This window comes from Gouania willdenowi, chromosome 3 (assembly GCF_900634775.1).
Source record: "Gouania willdenowi chromosome 3, fGouWil2.1, whole genome shotgun sequence".
In the NCBI taxonomy this organism is placed as follows: Eukaryota; Metazoa; Chordata; class Actinopteri; order Blenniiformes; family Gobiesocidae; genus Gouania; species Gouania willdenowi.
In genome coordinates, this window is record NC_041046.1 from 17,680,228 (window position 1) to 17,698,938 (window position 18,711).

At 42.0% G+C, this 18,711-nt stretch overlaps 1 protein-coding gene across 1 annotated transcript in view; it reads left to right on the forward strand.

Moving 5' to 3' along the window:
- The window catches only part of cd276 (CD276 molecule), a 146,239-nt gene that overhangs the window by 32,414 nt on the left and 95,114 nt on the right, over positions 1-18,711 (forward strand). Inside the window, exon 3 of the mRNA XM_028443147.1 lies at positions 6,207-6,557. Coding sequence (XP_028298948.1) covers positions 6,207-6,557 — 351 coding nt within the window. The remainder of the gene's footprint in view (positions 1-6,206; positions 6,558-18,711) is intronic.

Genomic DNA, 18,711 nt, shown 5'->3' on the forward strand with positions numbered 1-18,711 from the left:
TACTCCCACTTAAAAAGATTAGAGAGGTCTGTAATTTTCATCATAGGTACACTTCACCGGTGAGAGACAAAATGTGATTTTTCAAGAATTTATTTGTAAATTATTGCATTAAATAAGTATTTGGCAAATACAAACGAGCAAGAATTCTGGCTTTCACAGACCTGTTACTATTTCTTTAAGAAGCTCTTCTATCCTCCACTCGTTAGCTGTATTAATGGCACCTGTTTGAACTTGTTATCTGTATAAAAGACACCTGTCCACACTTTCAAGCAGTCAGACTCCAACCTCCACCATGGCCAAGACTAGAGAGCTGTCTAAGAAAATTGTAGACCTGCGCAAGACTGGGATGAGCCAGTCTACAATAGACAACAGCTTGTTGAGAACAGATCAACTGTTGGAGCTATTATTAGAAAATGAAAGAAATACAAGATCACTGACAATTTGCCTTGACCTGGGGCTCCATGCAAGATCTCACCTTGTGGGGTACAAATGATCAAAACTGGTCAAGGGAACTGGTCAATGATCTGAAGAGAGCTGGGACCACAGTAACAAAGGATATCATACTACTGGTACTAGTGACGCAGTACGTCGTCATGGATTAAAATCCTCTACCCGAAAGGTCCCCCTGCTTAAAGCTGCAGTTTGTAGAATCCTTTCTCTGCCCCGTTTTGAATCTGAAACCAAAACATTGCCTCCCTTACCGGTCTTTTGTGATCGCTCTTATCGACTTTTTTCTCAATAGAGACTAGTGACAAATGTATGGACTTTATCTTGTGTTATTGGAGAGTTTTCTGATGTTTTACAGACTAACATGAATGCACGGAATTCTAAACTTCATTTACAGGCCCAGGATAAGGAGCAAAGATTCACTGTCCTCTCAGCACACTTTGGATCACTATATGCTCAAAAACGAGTATGGATTTTTGACCAAATGATGCCTAAAAAAACTTACATACTGCAGCTTTAAGCAATCACATGTCCAGGCCCATCTAAAGTTTGTCAGTGACCATCTGGATGATCCAGAGGACGATTGGGAGAATGTCAAGTGGTCAGATGAGACCAAAATAAAACTTTTATTGTATAATATAATATATAATATTGGGGCACACTTAAGTGTAGTGGGAATACACATACCTGAATTATTAGGGAAACTAGAGCACTTAGAGAGCGCAGACCTCTGCCAAATAGCTCATTTCCACCCATATTGTGATTTAAAGAGTACAGCCTGCACTTCCCTACTGCTGCTACATTACCCATAAGCCACCACTCATTACCCATAAGCCACCTCGCTTAAAGGAGCGGGCACATCCACCCATAATATCATTTCCACAAGTGGTATTTTCTCATTTTTGGTAATCCAGAATATCACCAAAATGTTATCACCTGTTCCTTGTCCCATTATCAACATTTCCTGAAAATTTCATTCAAATTCGTTCATAACTTTTCAAGTTATCTTGCCAACAAACAGACAGAGAAACACAGGGTAAAACGTTACCTTTGGCTCTGCGCTTAGCACTTTGGGGAGGAAATAACTGCCATCGATAATCATTACATCATTAGGTTAACAGGTTCCATTACTAAGTGAAGTTTATGTTCAAGTTTATGATTTCCACTCCCTGTAGGATCTACATGCAACAAAATTCCAGTTTTATTGGTTTTTCTGGTTTAATTGTTAGCACTTTGGCGTTAGAACAATAAACTGTAAAGCAAATATATTGATCTTGCCAAATGTAGCAGCACACTCAGTCGTAGCAGCTCAAGTTTAATTCTTAACGCTCTCCTGCAATAAACACAGCTATATTTAATTTGCTTAAAATTGCTCACTATTGCGTTACTCGTTAGCCTTTTGCACAGTGGATGTCGCACTCAAAATCGAGTTTGTGGTACTGACAAAATTAGAGGTGTCCCGATCCAGTATTGATATCGGATATCGGTCCGATATCAGCCAGAAAAGGAATATTGGATTTTATCGAATTGAATCTAAAATCACCAATATAAGTGCTCCGATAAAATTTTCCGCTTCAGCACTTTTATCCATAGGTGACTGTGGTTCAAACTCCAACAACATAACCTACTGTGGCTGACTATTGTTCTCTGTTTGAGTAACATCACTTGATCAAGCCTTTTCTAACATTCCACACTATAAAATAAGTAATAAAAGTATGTATGTTTCATGCTGTTATCGTATTGGATCGCTATTGTCCGATACGCAAGGCTGCAATATCGGTATCATATCGGAAGTGAAAAACGGGACATCCCAAAAATTATATTAATTGTTGAACACGTGTAGAACTGCAACATTGGGACATCCTTTGACAAAATCTTAGCTTTTGCTCAAAAAAGAATCTATAGTGGTGCGTAATTGTCAAGCACATGTAGGTATAATGGAGTTTATTGAGCATGTCCACATCAATATCTGTTAAAAGGAAATCCTGTCCACAAACTCCGACCAACTGGTAAAAAGATAATGATTCCAGTCCAGTTATCTGATGTGGACACAGTGCAGTGTGTTTGGAAATGCATGGGTATCGACTTACTTAGTTGTTGCAAGGTTGTGGTGTTATTTTTTGCCAACATCATTATTTGTTATCTTAATAGATCCTATTTAACAAGTTTAGGTTTACCTGTCAGCTTTTTGGGCTAACCTCACGTGCACATGTAGAGAAACGGAAACCCTGAGTAGAACTCATCATGGCAGCCATTGTGCTGCCTTACATGTCTAGAGAAAGCTTGATAGTAGAAGCTGTTGACATGACAAGGTCTTAAAAGTAGAGTGGAGAGCAGGGTGAAGATCACTCGCAGTCTTTTCCAGTCGATCCCGCGCTTCACTGCTAAGCGGGGACCCTTGCCAGCGCTTGCAAAAGCTGTAATGAGTTTATTTCACGTCGGCTGTGAAAGTGCCCGTCTCTGTCTCGCAGGCACTCAAACAGAGCTGAGCCCCATAAACACAAAGTGCAGTGTGTAAATCCCTGCAGGCTGATGTCCCCCAGCCTGCCCTCTATGGATTTTAAGCATCTCTTTATCGTAAGGGAGAAGGGAAAGGTTTATTTTATTTATTTTTTTAGGAGAATCGACAGGCCAGGCTCCATGATGCCACACAGACCTCCACCCTTTACTAAAGGACACTTTTGCTCAAATCATGAACCTCTCTTACTTGTCCTTCAGGAGAAACACTGGGGTTTTTTATGTCAAAAACAGACAAGTAGTAGGAGACGATTGATTGTACAGCTACTGTACAGAAAAGGTTTTGATTGTGTACATCAGAAGATAAAAAAAAAAAAAAAAAGTTCACATATACTCACTTTGGCTCGTGGCGTTTCACCACTGACAAATAGGACATCAGATGTGTGTGTTTTCCGTGACGTCACCTGGCCTGGCTCGCCCCCCGTTGCTGTCCAGTCCTCTCCACTTGATGCAGTGCCAAATGCAACCTTGTGTGTTCTCTTTCCAAGCACAGGTCAGCGTGGTAACACAAGGTTACTTTTCAAAGCGGTGTCTGCTGCAAGGCTGGAGAGTAAGCAGCACATTTTTGGTTAAAGACATAGTGAGTGAAAAAAAAAAGATGTGGAAAGGGAATGGGGGAGCTTGTATCTCTCTCTCTCTCTCCTTTCCTCTCTGACATGGCTTTGGTTCAGGTTGAAGGATTAGTGTGAGGCTCTACCATAGCTCCTTCCCGGGCTAGTTTCCAGATATTATCTTTAAGTGTGAGCTCCACGCCCGCTTCTCTTTTCGTCTGTTTCCTTCTTCCTTTCCTCCTCTGTGTATGAAGTCAGTGGTGTGAGTCATCCCGGCCTGCTTGGGGTGTGATTTAATTGCACTTCCTCCCCCTCTTAAGCATGCACATGTTTCTGCAAGGTTATCTACATATTCCCATTTCATACGCCATCCACATGGAAAAAAAAAAAAATATTCCAGCAAGTAATTCATTGCCAAAAAAAGACGGGCCCACCTCCACAGACGGCACAATACGAACCACTTCTGTCACGCATTGCTGTGATAACTCCTCTGCATTGTGTAGCCCCGCTGAATGAATGTGTGTACAGTATGTGGAGATAGAAAACCCACACAGCATCAAACAATCTTTTGTAATCACAGCTGAGGAAAAATACCTCCTGCTGTTCCCGCCTAAGGGGCCAAAAGTTGTTTTCACGAGAAGCACTTGGCTGGTTTGGTCTTTTTGATTAGTTCTAGGTCAGAAGTATAGAGCAACATGCTTGTTGAGCTATTTTGTTGAAGAAAGAAATTGTTACAAAAAAGGACATCCCTGGAGCGTTTACAATTTCACATAAAAAAACAAATAATTCTCAGACTCTTTATGGAGTGTTCAGACCAAAACTCAAACAGAAAATCTGTCACTTTTATAAAAAAAAAAAAAATTGTACTGTACATCCTTTCTTTATTTCTTCTATCTTTCCACTCTGCATTTGTTGTGTCAGGCTGCAGGTGGCACTGTTCCTGCAGTTAATCATGTAGTGGGCTGGGAGGCACCTGAAGGGTTGATGGTGATGTGAAGAGGCCACCTCACTACAACTGGCCTAATGTGATCAAAAATAATAACTCTATAATAGTCATCTATATACTGTATGAATCTTCACACACATGTTTGTGGATGATAGGGAGCCAATCATTGTTTGACTGCACCAGTCCTTCATCACCAACTGATTCCACCATTGACACTGGATGTGATGGGAGTAAGCACAGCAAAGGTTCAAGTGGGCTAAATTGACACCTTGATTATAACAATTAGGGAGGCTGAACATCAAGTAGAACGTATTGTCAGAGGACGCAGACTGGCGTTTTTTTCCACCCCTGTGGTCCTTTTGAGTGTATAACAACAGACAGAAATCAATGGGGGACAATGACTCCTGAGAATATAGCTGTGTTGCCATTACCCTTGGAAAATGCGCAAAATGTAAATGATGCAATGGAAACACCTGAATTTCAAAAAAGCACCGACATATTGATAAAAAGTTTTACACTTTCATAAAGAGGTATTTCAGATGTTTTAATATTGAAATGTAACGCAAAACGCTATGGAAACACTTTTCCTGCAAATACACGTCACAGAGTGTGACGTACATGGTCACATGACATGAGGTACCTGGTCACTTGACCACTTCTCTCCGAGAAAAATGGGGTTGTACGTGTAAACAGAAGAAGAGACTGAGACATTTCTTAGCATTACACTTTAAAATTATTAGTGCCACATGAGGCGTGAAACAACAAAGGAATACGGAGTGTTATAAATAGGTTCTGAGCATCCGTCTTCCTGCAGCGAAGTCTTGCGGGATGAGATTTCACGGGAGTTACGAGGCTCCTGCCCAAAACAATGTTTAAGGGAAACACGTTCAAAGTGCAATTATACTTTGTTGACATTTAGTAACATCACTTTTATTTTGCTTCTGATAGATGTGCTCTTGAGATGGGCCACTAATACAGAATTATTATGAAGTGTGTTTTTCCACTTTTTGCCAAGACAAGACAAACAATACATGCAGGCATTTCCAAGCTCAAAGAAACTGTATCTGTCTTGGAAGTAGGGATGTCCCGATACAAGTTTTTCACTTCTGATACGATACTGATCAGCAACAGTAGGTATGAGATAAACTGACACAGTTATTATTAACTCACTGGTTACATACATTTTAGAAAGTGTCTATTTGTTAGGGTTAGCGCTAGGGTTAGGTTATAGCCCAATATCAATAACAATATCAACCAAAGTGACTATATCCTTTCAAAATCTCAACTGTTTTTGTTGTACTTTTCTCCTTTCACCTCCAGCAGCAGATTTTATTTTATTTTCAAACTATCTAACTAAAGTTGCAACGATGTTGTTGCTTCTGTCCTCGAGTTTCAGCACATCGAGCCAACGCCAAGAGGCAAAGCCGAAAGGAACACAAATGGAGACCTTGAGCTTACTTTAAAATTCTCCCCCTCCTCACCCAGTCTGTGCTACAGAGCAACATAAACAAACACAAATCCCATTTGAGGAGCTGTTACAACATCCTATTTGAAAATATGTTAAATACAAGCTTGGACTGCTACATGCTTACAAGAAGACATACACCTCTTTTTTTCCAATAACTGTTGTGTGTCTTTGACTTTGACGGAGGTTTAAATTCATGTTTAGTATTTGAATTTGGATGTTTGCTCACACCGTGTACACAAGCATGTGGCAGTGTTTCATAGTTGATTCTCTTCTACAGCTGTGATGGAGTTGCAAGTTCCAGACCAACCAGTGGTTGCTCTTCATGGCGAGGATGTCACACTCAACTGCTCCTTCAGCCACTCCAACCCTTTCAACCTATCCGATCTGAGTGTCTTCTGGCAGCTGACGGACACCAAGCGCAGTGTGCATGGCTACAGGGATGGCCACGACCAGCTGGCGGACCAAGCAGAGAGCTTTGCCAACCGTACCAGCTTGTTCTCCACCCAGCTGGGCACGGGCAATGCTTCACTCCTGCTAAGAAGGGTGGCAGTAGCAGATGAAGGCAGCTATACCTGCTTCGTCAGGGTGCGGGACTACAGCATTGCTGCTCTGCTGCTGCAGGTGGCTGGTGAGTCAAGCAGTGAATGTGAAAGATGTTTGAAATCAAACAGCCCACAGTGTGCTAGTGGTTCATTCATTATTTAAGTTAGGCAATGGATTTAGGTTAATGCGAAAAATGCAAAGGGGTGAAAAAAAAGCAACAAAAACAAACTCCAATCAGTTCTTGTTGTGACCCCATTTTGGTTTTAAAGCAGCTCTATATATTTCAAAGTACTCTATCACCTTTTTCCACTTTGTTCTTTTGATGTTTGGTTGTCCCAGAAGTGACGCCTGTTTCTTCAAATAACACAATGCTGACTCTAACATGGTAGAGTATGACTCCATGTTTTTTTTTCTTTGTTGTTTTTATCCTCATCACGCTGTAGAGTTATGACTGATTAGGCATCTCATTTATAGAACCATTTTCTGCTCAATATATCGTAGGGATGTAATGATTCACTCAACTCCCAACACGATTCGATTCACGATACTGGGTTCACGATACGATTCTCTCACAATTTATTTTACAAAATGGGACTGTAGACAAATGATGACTGAAAAATATTCCTTTATTTTTTTGGGGGAAAAAACTAGAAAATACTGTACTATTTTCATTTATTTTTCATTGTCAATATTCAAAACAATGCAATTTAACTCAAAATAAATCTTGAATTAAATAAATAAAGGAACAACACAAATGAAGAAGCCTATTAATTTAAAATCTGGTTCTATAGTAAACAATGCAAAACTGCATAATAGTTCTTTTTATAAGTGCAACTGAAAATGTATTTTGTTATTTCTTAACAATTGGACTTTAAAAAAAAAAAAAACAGTCATTAGAATGTATTTACGTCAGATATTTGTTTGGACCAGCAGAGGGCGCAGGTAACCCAGTGGTCGGTTGGCATGCAGATATTCTTGCAGTGAAGAAGAGATGCTATGCGCTAGCAGACAGAGCTAATAGAAAAACGTGACTTTTACAGATGTTCACGTAATATTACAGACATTCTCTCGTTGCTAAAGGGGTAAGGCATCATTTATGAACATGTTTAAGAGTAGAAGCCGGCCAGAAAGAAAGTAGTTGCAGATTACGCTCGCCGTCTACACCGCTGGACAAGAGAAGGAATAAATATATATTTTAAAAAAAGTACTGCGATTCAATTTTCAGAGCATCGATGTGAACCTTGATACCTATGAATCGATTTTTAACTGCCTTACGATTAATCGTTACATCTCTAATATATCGAGATTCAAGATATATCAAGTGTTCTATTTTGGCGATATAAAAAATTACAATATTGCCAATATCAATATTTTTTATAGCTTATTTTGTTTTGAAATACTTGTTTTAAGAGTTGCTGCTTTTACTGCTTCTCAGAACAGCATAAAAAGCACAGTTAGATGGATTGCTAAGTGCGTTCTAAACCAAACGTTCCCCTAAACATCCACATTACAGAATTCACTCACACATGCTGTCTTATAGGACAAAAACCCAAAAGTGGCACATTTTGTGCAACTCTTTGTTAATAAATGTGCCTGTGTGGCATTTTGCAACAGCAAATTTAATCCTGAATTGTCTTTCTGGTAAGACTTTATTGGAATTAAAATGATTGATATTTATATCTTATATCGTTTTGAGGAAAAATATTGAGATATGAGTTTTGGTCTATATCTCTCAGCTCTTGCTGGTGCCTATCTCGAGTTCGCATTGGCCGTTAGGCAGGGGTACACTCTGGACAGGGGGGCCACGCACACACGCACGCACGCACGCACGCACGCACGCACACACACACACACACACACACACACACACACAGACAAATCTAGAGCCTCTAATGAACCTAACAGTCATGTTTTTGGATTCTGGGAGGATGCCGGAGAGTACCTAAAGAAATACCCATGCAAGCACGGGGAGACCATGCAAACTCTGCAAAGGAGGGATCCAAGTGTCCTGCTTGAACCCAGGACATTCATGTATAGAAAATTCCTGCTAAAAAGTTGAAAAGCCCCAAAACACCGGAAAATGCCTGTGCAAAAATAGATTAGCTACTAGGTGTGGGAAAAGACGAAAAAAATTGCAGCAGCTAAAAAACCCCAAAACACATGCTTTTATTTGACTTGGTATACTCTGGGTATGACCTTTCAAACTCAATAATAATAATACAAAATAAACAAACAATACAATAAATATGACAATTTTTTTCCTATTTAAGGTGCATAAAGTACCACTCTGCAAATGTCAAAACAGAGATAAAGAATTCACGCCAGTCTAAAATTAAAACCACATCATGTTATCGTCATGACATTTAAAAAAATTTATATCTGTGCATGAATTTTGTGTAGCAAGTTTTCTTTTTTAAACATCAAACTAGAACAGTCTATACAGCCCAGATTTAAGATATGAACATGTTTTTTTTTCAACACTATTAGCACGTCTACATTTCCTGACAGCAGTTGAGACCTTTGGACATTAAGTATGTCTCCTGCAGTTGAAAATATACGCTCGCTTGGGACAGATGTAGCAGAGATGGAAAGATATGTTTCAATAATCCCCCACCACCTCCCCCCTTGCGATACCACTCGTACCATTGACGATAGATCTTGTGACTGTCTAATATTGCGATATACTGCAACACAATATATAACGCCAGTGAACTATTCTCCACATCACTTTTAACTGTAATTGATTAATGCAAAATGCCTAAATGAGCATTATCTGCATGTTAATGATCAGGTTTAACCTTTAATGAGATGTGAATACTAAGAAGCAATCCAAACTAAGACTTTTTTTTCCAGAGATTGAGATCCTTTCCGGCATAGTTGAGGAGCCAGTGGAAACATGTTGCCGCTGCGGTCGGAGGGATGGATGGTCAGTGACAGAGCCTAAATGGTGCAATACATCCCTCTGCTCATTTACGGACATTAAACCTGAGTCTGCGGAGCAGTTTGTTGAGCTATAGGCTACTTTAGGTTATAAGTGTGAAATGAGGATATTCATTATTAAAAGGCAGAAGCAGAGAACACTCTCCAGTCACCTCGGTGCAGGTACATCAATGAGACGTACAGCAACAACTTCTTCCAGACTGGGTTGCCAGTGTTTGTGGAGGAGTGTCATGAAAGATGAGCGACATTGACACTATACCAGTCCACAAAGAGGGGAAATGACTAATGTTGGTTCTTTTTACATTGTTTTTTTTTTCCCATATTTCCATTGAAGGCCTTTGATTCCCTTCAGCATTTACATGCCAGTGTGCACCTTTTCTGTAATCTTCATTAGTCTCTGCATGGAGAGTGGCCAATCGAAGTCAATTTTGTGTGCTCGCAAATTTGAGACGCTTTGATCTAAACGTAAACCCACCAACTACACAGTGCATGCTGTAAGTATTCACTGTCTACCGCTCAATAAAAACTAATATTGTAATTAGTTGACAACTTATTGGCATTCATTATCTATAATTAGTGAAAACCAGTCTCAACAAGAAAAAGACTAAATTAAAGTGAGTTAAGCAAAAACATCAATCGCTGAGAAAATGTAGCAACAAATCATTAAAGAAATGATTACCTACACATGCTGATGTAGTCTGACATTTCAGGAGTCTAATGCAGATTTCACCCAAGATTTAACAAGCTTGAAGTGCAATTAAGAGATTTAATACACCACAACTGAAACTTGGTATATTTGATAAATCGAACCATGGTTTAAGGCAAGGTTTTCTCAAATGTATGAGGATTAAGGATTTATTTATTTTTTACAGAGGAGAAAACTGGCACACCACCTCTTAAAATCCTCACTCCAAAATGAAAAAAAAAAAAAAAAAGGTTACAACCACATTCTCTCACCTGCCTCTGATATGTTGTTACCAAACAGTTAAGCCAGGTCTTTGTAGAGATACTGAAAAATTTTAAATATTCATCTATTTTGGATGAGCAGCAAAAACTGCACAGAAAAAGAATTCAAGTAAAGCTAGCTCGTGATTTGTGAAAGACTTACAATGCATGAATGAATCAAGGGAGCTTGAAGCTAAGATACATAATACATATATATATTTTTTTTACTTTTTTTTTTTTGCACACAGCAATTCATAGTAGATTTTGGCACTGTCTTTAGTTATTTTACTACAACTGAAGGCCCATTGGAGCCAAGTTTGAGAAATACTGATTTAGCAGTCATTCCTAAAATCAGTGAGTCTTAAAATACCACCTTTCTTATATTGAAATGAATCCTTCCACCTTTTATCTGTTGTGTACTGCATTGAGCTTCAATGATCCCTTACTTGACTTCCATCTATCCATCCAATTTCCAACTCTATGTGCTAGGTGGGGGTACACCCTGGACAGGGTGCCAGTCCATCACAGCCCTTACTTGACTTGTTTAAACTATTTCAGCTCAATTGTATTGCTTAACTCTCAAAAGGTCTAGGCAATATATCAAGATTTGACTCAGTTTGTGGAATTTTGCAATATGTATTTTAACCTAGAATCGTCTTTCTGGAAGGACTTTATTGAGACAAATATAACTACTTTTATATGCTATATCGCCATTTATTTTGAGACAAAATATTGATATGAATTTTAGTCCATATGGCCTCACCCAAACTCTTACTATCGTTAAAGCTGATATCCGGAGTTTCTGAGAAATCAATGTGTATGTATCATTCTTTTAAAATGCAAAAAAATACACAACTAGTCTTTTACTATGGTCTGCGGCCGGTGGTCATTCATCCATCCATCCATCTTCTTCCGCTTAGTCGTTTCCGGGTCGCGGGGGCAGCATCCTCAGTAAGGAGGCCCAGACTTCCCTCTCCCCGGCCACTTCCTCCAGCTCTTCCGGGGGGACCCCGAGACGTTCCCAGGCCAGCCGAGAGACATAGTCTCTCCAGTGTGTCCTGGGTCTTCCCCGGGGCCTCCTCCCGAATGACTGAGCTTCTCACCCTATCTCTAAGGGAGAGCCCAGCCACCCTACGGAGGAAACTCAATTTGGCCGCTTCTACCCGCGATCTTGTTCTTTCGGTCATGACCCAAAGCTCATGACCATAGGTGAGGGTTGGAACGTAGACCGACCTGTAAATCGAGAGCTTCGCTTTTTGGCTCAGCTCCCTTTTTACAATGACGGACCGGTGCAGCATCCGCATCACTGCAGACGCCGCACCAATCCGACTGTCGATCTCTCGCTCCATCCTTCCCTCACTCGTGAACAAGACCCCGAGGTACTTAAACTCCTCCACCTGGGGCAGAACCTCATCTCCAACCCGGAGAAGGCACTCCACCTTTTTCCGGTCGAGAACCATGGACTGGGATTTGGAGGTGCTGATTCTCATTCCGGCTGCTTCACATTCGGCTGCGAACCGATCCAGTGAGAGTTGAAGGTCACGGTATGTTGGAGCCAACAGGACCACATCATCTGCAAAAAGCAGTGATGCAATACTGAGGCCTCCGAACCGGACCCCCTCAACGCCCTGACTGCGCCTAGAAATTCTGTCCATAAAAGTTATGAACAGAATCGGTGACAAAGGGCAGCCCTGGCGGAGTCCAACACTCACCGGAAATGATTTCGACTTACTGCCGGCATTGCGGACCAGACTCTGACTCCGGTCATACAGGGAACGAACAGCTCCTATCAGGAGGTTCGATACCGCATACTCCCGGAGGACTTCCCACAGGAATCCCCGAGGGACACGGTCAAATGCCTTTTCCAGGTCCACAAAACAAATGTGGACTGGTTGGGCAAATTCCCATGACCCCTCAAGGACCCTGCTGAGGGTGTAGAGCTGGTCCACAGTTCCACGGCCAGGACAAAAACCACATTGCTCCTCCTGAATCCGAGGTTCAACTATCCGGCAGACCCTCCTCTCCAGTACCCCTGAATAGACCTTACCGGGGAGGCTGAGGAGTGTGTTCCATCTATAATTGGAACACACCCTCCGGTCCCCCTTCTTAAAAAGGGGGACCACTACTCCGGTCTGCCAATCCAGAGGCACTGCCCCCGATGTCCACGCGATGTTGCAGAGTCGTGTCAGCCATGACAGCCCCACAACATCCAGGGCCTTGAGGAACTCCGGGCGGATCTCATCCACCCCTGGGGCCCTGCCACCAAGGAGCTTTTTAACCACCTCGGCAACCTCAGCCCCAGAGATAGGAGAGCCCACTCTCGGGTCCCCGGGCCCTGCTTCCTGATTGGAAGGCGTGTCGGTGGGATTGAGGAGGTCTTCGAAGTATTCCCCCCACCGATCCACAACGTCTCGAGTCGAGGTCAGCAGCGCACCATCCGCACCATACATAATGTTGACGGTGCACTGCTTCCCCCTCCTGAGACGCCGGATGGTGGTCCAGAATCTCTTCGAAGCCGTCCGGAAGTCATTCTCCATGGCCTCACCAAACCAAACTCCTCCCATGTCCGGGCTTTTGCCTCGGCGACCGCCGTGGCTGCACTCCGCTTGGCCCGTCGGTACCTGTCTGCTGCCTCCGGAGTCTCACAGGCCAAAAAGGCCCGGTAGGACTCCTTCTTCAGCTTGACGACATCCCTCACCCCCGGTGTCCACCAACGGGTTCGGGTATTGCCGCCTCAGCAACAGAGGCACGGAACATGGCCCACTCGGACTCAATTTCCCCCGCCTCCTCCGGGACATGGTTGAAGTTTTCACGGAGGTGGGAGTTGAAGCTCCTTCTGACGGGAAACTATGCCAGGCGTTCCCAGCAGACCCTCACTATACGTTTGGGTCTGCCAGGTCTAACCGGCATCCTCCCCCGCCATCGGAGCCAACTCACCACCAGGTGGTGATTGCAAGTCCGATGACATGACTACGAAGTCGATCATCGAACTGCGGCCTAGGGTGTCCTGGTGTCAATTGCACATATGGACACCCTTATGCTTGAACATGGTGTTTGTTATGGACAATCTGTGACGAGCACAGAAGTCTAACAACAAAACACCGCTCGGGTTCCGATCAGGGGGGCCGTTCCTCCCAATCACACCCCTCCAGGTCTCACTGTCGCTGCCAACGTGAGCGTTGAAGTCCCCCAGCAGAACGAGGGAATCCCCAGAAGGAGCACTCTCCAGTACTCCTTCTAAGGAATCCAAGAAGGGCGGATACTCCGAGCTGCTGTTTGGCCCATAGGCACAAACAACAGTCAGGATCCGTCCCCCCACCCGAAGGCGGAGGGAGGCTACCCTCTCGTCTCCCGGGGTAAACTCCAACGTACGGGCACTAAGTCGGGGGGCAAGAAGTATAGCCACCCCGGCCTGGCGCCTCTCACCATTGGCGACTCCAGAGTAGAAGAGAGTCCAGCCCCTGTCGAGAAGGCTGGTTCCAGAGCCCTTGTTATGTGTCGAGGTGAGACCGACTATATCAAGTCCGAACTTCTCCACCTCGCACACAAGCTCAGGCTCCTTCCCCGCCAGAGAGGTGACATTCCACATCCCTAACGCTAGCTTCTGTAGCCCGGGATCAGATCGCCAAGGCCCCCGCCCTGGACGACTGCTCGATCCACACTGCACCGGCCTCATATGATCCCTCCTGCGGGTGGTGGGCCTACGGGAGGGGGGGCCCACGTCATCCTTTCGGGCTCTGCCCGGCCGGGGCCCATGGGCAAAGCCCCGGCCACCAGGCGCTCGCACTCGAGCCCCAACCCCGGGCCTGGCTCCAAGGTGGGGCCCCGGTAGCGCCAATCCGGGCGACGTGAACTGCCTTTGTTTTTCCTCTTTCATAAATGGCTATTGATGGTGGTCATTCATATACATAAATGTATATAAGTCCCGCCTTTGTCCTATAGACCCCTATACAAATGGAAACAAGTGCCGTGATCGCCCAGCCAATAGGCTTCGACTTCCAGTTTTTGAGACTGTCAATCAAAGTGAATGCAGACCTGTGCACGGAAACAAGGCCTTGCCTCACAACAGCAAACAGATAAATATGATTTTGGCTCTTACATGACCATTAAGACCTATATCAATGTGACCAGATGCGAACTTGTTATGTTCCACGATGCGCGTGTAGAAAAGTAGAGGCGTGGCTTCTGGTAGATTGGCAGAGGCAGTGGGAGGAAGTGGAGCTGTTTAGGGCGGGACATCGAGAGGTTTCTCAGAAACTCCACTTATCAGCTTTAAACAAGGTAAAGAGTCTGACTAATGTTAATTGTGTTTATTGAGGAAAATAGCCTCTATTTAATCCTTTCATGCGATTGCGCTTTCTCTCTCACACCCTCCATGGAAGGATGGATAAAATAAAACAATCACAATTGCTTACTGAATAAGTTAAGTTAATAAGCCTCCAAAATAATTGAAATAAGATTTGCTGCAGATGTTGTTTATACAATGTTAACAGCTCAGAGGGGAAATTGGACATGCATGTAAATCTACAGCTGTGTCCCTGGAATATTAGATTGTTGCCATTCACAGGCCTACAAGGTGATGCTAACAATCAAAGCATCGTTCATGTTATTGGACTATTAAAATAAAAGTCCTTGGATCAGGGTTGGGGTCGAATATAATAATGTAATGTATAATCCCGTAATTGAAAATTAATTACAATTATGACCGAATTGTAACTGAAAACATATGTTTGTATTCTAATTGTAATTGAATTGTAATTGAGTTCAGATAAATTACATTATAATTTTCATGGAATTTATCTAAAAACTGACATTTATAATTTCATTAAACAAACCTGTGTAACCATGTTACAGTTCTAGCTTACACATACGTAGTAATTATTGAAATATGTGTCAGATCAAGTTTTCTCACTACCTGTCAGTTCTCTTTAGGATCATTTTACCCTTTAAAAATAAAAATCTAGGGGTATCCTGACAGAAAAAATGCTCACAGGCTCACACCAAAAATATTAATACGAATATTTTCATTGATTAGGAAGCCTAACAAGATAACCAAGAGATGAAGAACAAATTAGATCATAGATCATATTTTTAGTGTATTTTACAGCTGATTTAAGACATGGGTCAAATCTAAACCATTATCATAAGAGATGCTAACACAGAGGAAGGCTAAGTTTTATGGGGTTATTTATTGAAGGCTCAGTAATTGTGATTAATTGAATTTGAACTTTAGTAATTGAGAACAAAATTGTAATTGACCTGCAGGGGAAAAATAATAATTGCAATCTTAGTTGTAATTGGGAAAAATGCCAGTCACCGTAATCATAATTGAGTCGTAGTTGAACTTGGATAACTGAAGACATAATTGTAATTAAAAAATATAATTAACCCAAACCCTGCTTTGGATGATCAGTGAGAACATGCAAACCAACACTAAGATTTTGCTGTGAGGGTGTGAACCTTCTATCTAATTTTAGTTAACAATTCAATTTGCGTTTCAAATTTTTTTCAAATCAGTATACCTTTCAGATTTTCTTTACCAATTTTGTATTATTCATAAGCTGCTCAAAATGTACTGTACCTTGGAGACATTTTTTTTTTTTAAACCATAAAGCAAAGTCAATAGCTTTTTCAGAACTGCAGAATATCTCAGCCCCACATACTTCTGCTGACCTTTGAAATAAACTTGTAAAAAGTACATTAAGTGTGTCTTTTATACTTCTATCATATCCTCAATCAAACTATGCTGGGGGGGATGTGGATCATTTAATCCCATGGGATGTACACGTGTTAAACAGCTTCCTCATGGTTGCTGAGCTGTGGTTTTGGTCAATAACGACTGATTGTGGTCTCTTTAATGGTCAATATTTGCTGACTTAGATTATTTGCGGTTACTTTCAATCAGCCTTCGCTAACATCGTTTCTTTTTTTGTCCACCTTTACACCTTGGAGGTTTTTATTTATTTATAATGATAGTGCGTAGCTTTACCTCCTGTTCACATTTTCATAAAATGCACAGCTTGATTCTGTGTTCTCCAAGGATGGATGTGCAGAAGGCAGTATTAATGAATCATATTTTTTCCCTGTTGCGGAAACTGGAAAACAGCGTCTCCAACGGTGACAAATTGGTTCCATTTTATTCATTAGATTTATAGATATTCTATTTTTAGCCATCACGTACAGTAAACATTGAAGTTTCCTTCAAGCTGTGCTGGAAGAAAATTAAAAGAGCGAGCAAGATCTTTCTGTCGAACCTGAAACAGGTTTGTGCGACTCACAAATCGGTATTTTCTTTTTTTTTTTTGGCAGTCCACTTTTGAAAAAAAGTTTTTTTTTTATTTAGCCTTCATCTCCCTTGTTTGCTGTGTATTGATATGCTCAGGGAATATAGAAGTGCTCCCTAATTCACCTCGTGACTTTGTTCTTGTGCCTTCGCTCAAGGAATTGAAGAAATGTGATTCTAGCCAAGGCGGACGATTCACCTCTTACCTCTGTGCATATTGTGCTCTTTCTCTTACCATAACCTGAGTGGTCCCCAATCTCTGAGGCTGTCAGGTTTCTTATGAGATCTGTCCTTCTTGCTTTCTCCATGCTTGCTCTGCCTTTTCCCCTCAGGGCGATGTTCAGTGATTGAGCTCTCTAGAGAAAGTGTTGTTGGAAAATATGCTTGTAGTATAAGGATGTGGATGTGTGTGATACAAACTTACTTATCATTACCTCAGCCAAGGAGGTCATCAGTTTTAATATATCTGTTTTTGTTTGTTTGTCTGTTAGCAGGATAGCTACCTTACAGAGTTTGACAAAGATCTAACCAAACCAAAGATAGATCTTACATCCCACACTTTTTCGGCTTGCGAGCCACTTCTACCACAGACAGCTCTTCACAATCAACTGTGTTGGGGGGTTATAATTGTAAATTATAAGATTTTCTTATTTACACTATTACAATTATTTAAGAATTATTCAATATTTGTCAGTAATCTTTATTTATAGAGCCCTTTTCACCATCTAAAGAGAACATGGAAGAACAGTCACAAATAACATGGCATACAAGAACGGGAGAACTGTGGGTTGCCAAGGGCATTGGAGGCACCCCGTATTCACACTACCCGGAGCTGGATGAGAGGGGGGGGGTGGCGGGTAAAAGGCCGGCAAAGGCGTAGACAAAATAAAACCTTTGCTCTTCTTCTGAAACAGTCTGACGTTATTTTGGCCTTGGTAGGCCTGATTCGAGAGTTCAGATGGCAAAAAGAGGAGATGAATGGGGGAGGAGGAGGAGGAGGACGGAGCGTCAGATCTGTAAACACTCATGGTGAGTTGAGACACAACCTTGGGCAGCGTGTGGGAGGAGGCCAAAGGGTGATAACGAATTGTTTTCGTTCAGGCTAGCGCTCTTTCAGCAGCCTTTTAGTCTCTGGTCACAATAAATCCAAATAATGTGGCATCAAACAGCAATTGGCCGAGACATCCTCTCCATCCTTTCCAAGATCGATTCAATACCACGCAAACGCTCCAGAGTAGCGTCCTGCTTACTTAGAGTTTGTTCATCATGGTATTCTGAGAGTTTAGTGTCCTGTTACGTACATCCTTCAGAGATGACAGACAGCCTTCCCAAAACAGCTGCCAACGCACTATAACACAGACTTTACGATAGATCAGATTGCTGCCAGTATAGTATAATATTATTGAAACAGTAACACTTAAAGGAGGGTTATCATGTTTTTTTCAGGCACATAGTACCATTCTATAGCATACTCAAATAACTATGGTACCCAATTATTTTGGAAAATGCAGCAAATATTTAAAAAAAACTTAAAAGAAATTTCCCTCTGTAGCACGCCTCAATTTTGCCTCTGTCTCTTTAAGAAACTCCAAGCTTGTCTGACGCGCCCATGAACACGCTCCCTTCAGTACTTATACAAACACGCATGAATGTTGTTTACTTCTGTTTTTCTGTGTGCTGTATTTGAAGACTTTCTACATTTTTACATTGCTACAATACATTGGAATGATTATCAAAGTGAGGAATGCTAACGTATGGACGGAGCTCTCTCTTCCCTGTCACGACACACACACACACACACACACACACACACACACACACACACACACACACACACACACACACACACACACACACACACGCTTACTCGTGCTGCTGCTGCTGGTGCTATAGTCAGGAGTAGGGATCGCATTGTGTCTGTGTACTTATTAATCCACTTTCAAATAAGATCTAGTTTTAAAGCAGTCATCTGAAAAGGCAGGCAGCTACTACGATGAGCAGAGTAAACCGATCGACATGCAGTTATCTCTCAGCTGTTTGCTGTGACTGCAGCTGTTTTGACGGAGCTGGA